This window comes from Theropithecus gelada, chromosome 13, assembly GCF_003255815.1.
Source record: "Theropithecus gelada isolate Dixy chromosome 13, Tgel_1.0, whole genome shotgun sequence".
In the NCBI taxonomy this organism is placed as follows: Eukaryota; Metazoa; Chordata; class Mammalia; order Primates; family Cercopithecidae; genus Theropithecus; species Theropithecus gelada.
This window is the reverse complement of record NC_037681.1, coordinates 90,884,245-90,891,479: the sequence shown is the minus strand read 5'-3', so window position 1 is coordinate 90,891,479 and position 7,235 is coordinate 90,884,245. Positions and strand designations below refer to the sequence as shown.

The 7,235-nt window shown below is 37.6% G+C and overlaps 1 protein-coding gene across 1 annotated transcript in view; it reads left to right on the top strand.

The window, feature by feature from the left end:
* The window catches only part of TIA1 (TIA1 cytotoxic granule associated RNA binding protein), a 39,893-nt gene extending 33,423 nt beyond the window's left edge, over positions 1–6,470 (top strand). The window contains exons 11-13 of the mRNA XM_025355003.1: positions 871–994; positions 1,853–1,998; positions 3,828–6,470. Of these exons, the coding sequence (XP_025210788.1) occupies positions 871–994; positions 1,853–1,998; positions 3,828–3,954 (397 nt within the window). The 3' untranslated portion in view covers positions 3,955–6,470. The remainder of the gene's footprint in view (positions 1–870; positions 995–1,852; positions 1,999–3,827) is intronic.
* Positions 6,471–7,235: the final 765 nt, after the last annotated feature.

Sequence of the window (7,235 nt, the reverse complement as noted above, 5' to 3'; positions counted from 1 at the left end):
GGCCGGAGTGCAGTGGCCGGATCTCAGCTCACTGCAAGCTCCGCCTCCCGGGTTCACGCCATTCTCCGGCCTCAGCCTCCCGAGTAGCTGGGACTACAGGCGCCCGCCACCTCGCCCGGCTAGTTTTTGTATTTCTTAGTAGAGACGGGGTTTCACCGTGTTAGCCAGGATGGTCTCGATCTCCTGACCTCGTGATCCGCCCATCTCGGCCTCCCAAAGTGCTGGGATTACAGGCTTGAGCCACCGCGCCCGGCCTACCTTGTTTTCTTAAAAATTTACCTGGGTTATAAAGAAGTTGAAATTTCGGCCAGGTGCGGTGGCTCATGCCTGTATTCCCAGCACTTTGGGAGGCCGAGACGGGTGGATCACCGTCATGAGTTTGAGACCAGCCTGGCCAACATAGTGAAACCCCTTCTCTACTAAAAATACAGAAATACAAAAATTAGCCGGGCGTGGTGGCACATGCCTGTAATCACAGCTATTCGGGAGGCTGAGGCAGGAGAATCATTTGAACCCAGGAGGTGGAGGTTGCAGTGAGCCGAGATCACAATCACTGCACTCCAGCATGGGCAACAGAGCCAGACTCCATCTCAAAAAAAAAAAAAAAAAAAATTGAAATTTCTCTAGCATCTAGCATATTTGCCTCTGTGATTTTATAGTCCCCTCCCTAACACAAGGCCAGTGAAACACAACATTCTCAGTTAACACAAGTTTCCCCAGAACTACAAGATCTTTGAAAAAAATAGCAAAGAAAATACACCATGTTATGCAAACTTTTACCTCAGACTCACCTTGGTTTTTAAAAATTGGTTTTATTCATAAATATTTAAAAGAATTTGTATTGGTGATTCTTAATATTGTTTTCAATAGGTTCAATTCCCATGAAAGTGCAGCACATGCAATTGTTTCTGTTAATGGTACTACCATTGAAGGTCATGTTGTGAAATGCTATTGGGGCAAAGAAACTCTTGATATGATAAATCCCGTGCAACAGGTGAGAGGGTTCTTAACTTTGAGAAGTAATTGTTGGGCTAATAATGTTATTTTAAAGTGAAGATTGTTGATAATCCTTGTTAATAAGTTTCTAGCTAAAATGATAGTATATAAGGGCTCTTCCTACATGTATTATAGTTCCAGAATGGTGTTTCATGGATTGCAGTGGTGACATGATGAATGTGACCGCCTCAGTTGACTCATGCTCATACAGTGGATTTTAAAATGCTCCGAGAAACCTAAAAGGGTATTAAATCTTTTTTTAATACTTGGTAGATTTATTCACATACTATTTGGAGAACTCACAAGCATGCTTGACTCAACTGAAACAAAAATAAAGCTGTAAATATAGTTAGGGCCTTGGCATTTTTCTTCCAGATTTTGCTGCCTTTTTTTTTTTTCCAGGCAGCTTTAGTGGTTCAGACTTGATTCCACAAAGATTTCTATGAGGAAACTGTAAATGGAGCACAGAGATAGGAGTAAGCAAATCCTAAACTATATAAGTTTCTTAAGTAAGCTGAATATAGAAATAACTAATCACATCTTCCCTATCTAAAGGAAACAATCATGTGGATAGTATACCAAACACTTAAACATTCTACTATGTTTAACATTTATTACTAGGGTATCAACTGATGCCTTCCAAAAACTATGCCATTCAGAGTATCATGTAGAGTTACAGCAGTATAACCTCAGTTTTTTTTGTTTTGTTTTGTTTTTTAGCCATCAACTCTTGTTTATCCTGTCATTTTAATTGTAATGATGGCCCTGTGTGTTTTTGCTAAGAATTTGTGGTATCAACATATTAGGATTGTATATTTACAGTTAACTTCAAGTAATACTAAATTTTATTTAATAGCAGAATCAAATTGGATATCCACAACCTTATGGCCAGTGGGGTCAGTGGTATGGAAATGCACAACAAATTGGCCAGTATATGCCTAATGGTTGGCAAGTTCCTGCATATGGAATGTATGGTCAGGCATGGAACCAGCAAGGATTTAAGTAAGCATATCTGATCTCTTCCTTTACTAACCTTTGAAAATGTCTAAAAATATTTTAAGTAGGAAGAAATTTTAAGAATTAGTAGATAATAGGGCCTCTTACATAAAGCGTAACTATAGCCTTCAAAGAACTTGTTTTTTAGTAAGAAAATAAGAGCTTAATAGTTGTTAAGGTTTTCACATGACTAATGGTCATTTAGTCATTCTTATATACACTGACTTTGATGCTAGTTGTTGTATTCATTATGCTTTTTTCTGTGCAAAGGGTTTTTTCATGCATTGTTATATTGCAAGCTTCCTTATACACCCTAAATTACATTATTTTACTTACATTTCTGAAAAACACACTGAAAATAAAAATACTTGGGAGGTTAAAAAGGAATGTAGTGGGCCGGGCGTGGTGGTTCATGCCTGCAATTCCAGCATTTTGGGAGGCTGAAGTAGGCAGATCACTTGAGGCTAGGAGTTTGAGACCAGCCTGGCCAGCATGGTGAAACCCCACCTCTGCTAAAAATACAAAAATTAGCCAGGTGTAGTGGTGCACACTACCAATAGGTTCCAGCTATTTGGGAGGCTGAGGCAGGAGAATCACTTCAACCTGGGAGGTGGAGGTTGCAGTGAGCTGAGACCATGCCACTGCACTCCAGCCTGGGCAACAGAGCAAGACTCTGTCTCCAAAAAAAAAGAATTTTGTGGTGGGAATTTTGTGGTTGGGCACGGTGGCTCATGCCTGTAATCCTAGCACTTTGGAAGGCCAGGGCAGGTGGATTGAGTCCAGGAGTTTAAGATCAGCCTGGGCAACACGGCGAAATCTCGTCTCTACAAAAAGTACAAAAAAAAATTAGCCAGGCATGGTGGTGCGTGCCTATAATCCCAGCTGTTCAGGAGACTGAGGTGGGAGAATCGCTTGAGCCTGGGGAGATACAGGTTGCAGTGAGCTGAGATCATATCACTGTACTCCAGCCTAGGTGACAGAATGAAAACCTGTTTCAAAAAAGAAAAAAAAAAGAAAAAATCTTGTAATGTTATGAATTTTTATGAGCTTATATTTGTTAATAATTGTTTTGATTTCTTCTTTGAGTAGTATAATGTTAGCTCTTTTTTCATTGTGGGGAACCTACCTGACTCTTTCAGGTAGTGGCTTCCTCAGCAAATATGTTCAACCAAGATACAGAGATGAGATGGACGGTTTTCTTTTCCGAGAATGGGGTTAAGTTTTTCTGTGTTCAGGGGAGATGAATGTTGATAAGTTCAGGGTATTTTCTTAGCTTTAATTTCTTTTTTTTTTTTTTTTTTTGTGAGACGGAGTCTCGCTCTGTCGCCCAGGCTGGAGTGCAGTGGCCGGATCTCAGCTCACTGCAAGCTCCGCCTCCCGGGTTTACGCCATTCTCCTGCCTCAGCCTCCCGAGTAGCTGGGACTACAGGCGCCCGCCACTTCGCCTGGCTAGTTTTTTGTATTTTTTAGTATTTTTTAGTAGAGACGGGGTTTCACCATGTTAGCCAGGATGGTCTCGATCTCCTGACCTTGTGATCCGCCCATCTCGGCCTCCCAAAGTGCTGGGATTACAGGCTTGAGCCACCGTGCCCGGCCTTCTTAGCTTTAATTTCTAACAAAAGTAAACTGTCCAAAAAAACATAACAGGGATGCTTGTTTTTAAGAGAAAAAAAAACTTTAGTAGAAGCTTTCGTTTTCCCTGGCGTAAGTTATTCTATTTGGGTTTAAGAAAAAGTATGTTTCTCATTTCCCATATTTGTTATTTGTTCTTGCCAATACTTTATTTTAATCAGTGGATTTCCTCTCCCCTCTGCTTCTTTCACATTCTCCACCAGTCAGACACAGTCTTCTGCACCATGGATGGGACCAAATTACGGAGTGCAGCCGCCCCAAGGGCAAAATGGCAGCATGTTGCCCAGTCAGCCTTCTGGGTATCGAGTGGCAGGGTATGAAACCCAGTGAAAAAGGACTCCAGAATCTAAAGCCAGTGGCTTGAGGCTACAGGGAGTGTAGTAAAGCCGTTGTTTACTTAAAGATTTATCAAATCAGTCAGTGCAAATGTCAGATACAATGTATTTATTTAAAAGATTCATTTTTAATCATGAAATTACTTATCATCCACATTGTTTTAAAAAGAAACAAGATGCTGGATGTCTGCCAATTTTTGCCTTCATTACCTTTTTTGATAAAGTTTCTCAGATCCTTGTTTCAAACACAAATGCAGGGATTGCTGCCACTTTTTAACTGTTAAGAGGCAGAAAATTGCACAATATTGAACTTTTTTCCACTAAAGTAGTGTGCAGTTATAGTTTGCATTCCTGATATGATTTAAAACATGTAATATAAAGATGTTAAAAAAAAAAAAAAACTGTGCAGAGTCTAGAAGTTCTCTGTCATCTTCAGCTTGTGCACAATTCTGTTTTAGGTTTAAAAAAAAAGGCATTGTTTGAGCTGTCCCATCTCCACTGTTATCCCTTTGTGGTTTTTTAATATAAATTATTAGTTTATGTCATTTTTGTATCTACATCTTTTTTCACAAATTTGTCTTGCCTTATTAAAGTTCTGTAAAATATACTTAAATGGAAAAAATGATGTTCATTTAGATTGAAAACTTTTCTCAGATGGATTGATAATTGCATTCATCTTGTGTTTTATATGAGAAGGTGCCTCAAGAATTCCCTGTTGGATTTGTTTAAAAGAATTTTTATCTTCTGTGATAAACTTTGCTGTGTACCAGGAACTATAAAAACAAAAACTCGTTACTAAAGAAAATATCTGAAATGTGATAAGTTCTTATGCCATGTTAATTTCATGTGTCAACTTCAACATTTACATGTATTATTTCATTATGTAAAATGTTTTAGCAATTTAATATTTTGCACAGTTAGCAAACTTTGTATGTCATTTCCTTCAAGGTATCATGCAGAGTTTACATGAAATTTATAAGGTTTTAAGTTGTTTGCATGTGAAAATCAAATACATACTTTGGTAGTCTTTGAATACAAAGTCATCTGCTCTTGTTTTTCAAGAATTTTGAGACACAAAGTTGTATGTAAAGGAATATATTTGCCGTTTTATAGGTAGATTTGCTCAAAAAGAGTGAATCAACTTAACATGTACAAATGATAGCTGTGAAACTGTAGAATATCTATGTGTCAGGCTTGGAGTTCATTGTGACCTCCAAATTTTGCCTGAAGGACCAGCTGGGCAAAGCATTTTTTAAATGTTCAGAGGCCAAAAGATAAACAAAAAAAAAAAAACTTAAAATCCTACCTCTTTAAACAGCCTTCAAATAAGAATCCTCAGTGCAATCATTATTTTGATTCTTTTGGTACCTGTTTTCCTGGAGTTCCCAATTTTATTATTTTGGAGTGGCTCCAAGCATTAAGAGGTTTAATCTTTGATGGCATTGTTCTAGTTTTGAAATTTCTATTGTATTTCAGAGTCTCTTAGAAAACTTGTGTGGGAAGTTTCATTTTGTTTTTGGTGAAGGTCACAAACCTCCTTCTTCCTTGACTCAGAGAGGAAAGGTCCCAGTATATATATTTGAATGGTCAGTGGTTTTCAAGACCTTCAGAGAGCTCCCTGCATTTTACCGAGAAACAGAAAAGGCCTGCAAAATCTTAAGTTTCCTGGCCTGCATTTTCCAGGTAGGGGCAAATGACTCCAAGCTGGTCTCTAAGCCAATACCCTTGTAAACCAGAGTCCAGGAAAGATAGCTCAAGTGTGTAATTCTCTGGAGCTCAATTCTATGCAGTTGTGCTATTTCATTAAGTCACTGTGTATCTTTAAGTGTTGATACATTAAAAGTCGCTTTATGGAAGATGAGTAAATTTTTTAAATACTTGGAAATTTTATTTCCTTATTAACTTCTACAGATCAGGGCATGCAACCAAAAGCAGCTTAAATGAAATATTTAAAAAAATAAAATATCAGGAAGCTATTTTTAGATTTCTTCTGGCTTATGTTTCTATTTTAGGACCCTCATTTTTCTCTTATTAAAAAAAAATTATTTCCTGTACATCTCATGGACTGCAGGGTAAATTATTTGGGCATAAATAATTTAAATAGTTTTCTTTCATTTTGACTATCTCCAGTAACAACAGTTTTTATTAGCCAGCATATTGGCTTATTGCACAAATCTTAAAATGTACATTGACTACTTTTTGAGAAGAAAGTGGTATCAGTACTCGCGATAAAAAGGTTACTACTGAACAAATTCACATTTCAGGAACACCTATCTATCTTTGGTTTAAATCTTACTCTTAGTTTTTCAGTCTAAAAATCATACTGGTATTAGTATCAGGTAAGGAAATTAAAAGTTTTTTAAATGGTTTCATTCTCTGCAATATGCAAAATTTAGATTTTACTTTCTGGTACTGTAAAGAACCTGAAGTGATTCACACTTAATGGGTCATTAATCCAGTATTCTTTACCCTGAATGTTTGGATATTAAAGTTCCTTTATGTTTTCTATAACCTGTGGGATCTTCTTGCAGTGATTATTGTGTGTGAGATTTTTTTTCATTTTGGTCTAGCCATATTGTTATATTCACTCAGGTATTTGTTAATTTTTTTTAAGTCTTATTCCAGAATCAGTGGTTTACATTGGGTTACTGTTTAACACCAAACGGAATTGACATTCTGCAGATTTAATTAATTATGAAACCAGGGTCTCATTTTCCTTGCTGATACTTGTTGAAAATGAGATTCACATTCTAGTCTTTATTTTCCTCCTGTTTGTCCTTGTGCTTGCTCATCTTCCTTTTATTTGTGTGTTATAGTTCTATTCCATTTGAGAAGGCAGTTGGTAAGAACTAGAGTCCATGTACAAAGACAGGTTTACTAAGTGCTGTACAGTGGTCCTGAGGTTACAGTTGAATTAGAAAAACAAAATGTACTTACAGGAAATAAGAAAGCAAACCTTTCAAATGAGAGTGATGATTTCTTTTAAAAAAAAAAAAAAAATCTTTTTTTCTCTCTTAAATAATGTTCTTTATTTCACGAAATCTTTTTTGTTTTTTTTTGTTTTTTGTTTTTTTTTTGAGATGGAGTGTCACTTTGTCGCCCAGGCTGGAGTGCAGTGGTGCCATGTTGGCTCACTGCAAGCTCCGCCTCCCAGGTTCACACCGTTCTCCTGCCTCAGCCTCTGGAGTACCTGGGACTACAGGCGTCCACCACCACGCCCGGCTAATTTTTTGCATTTTCAGTAGAGACGGGGTTTCACTGTGTTAGCCAGGATGG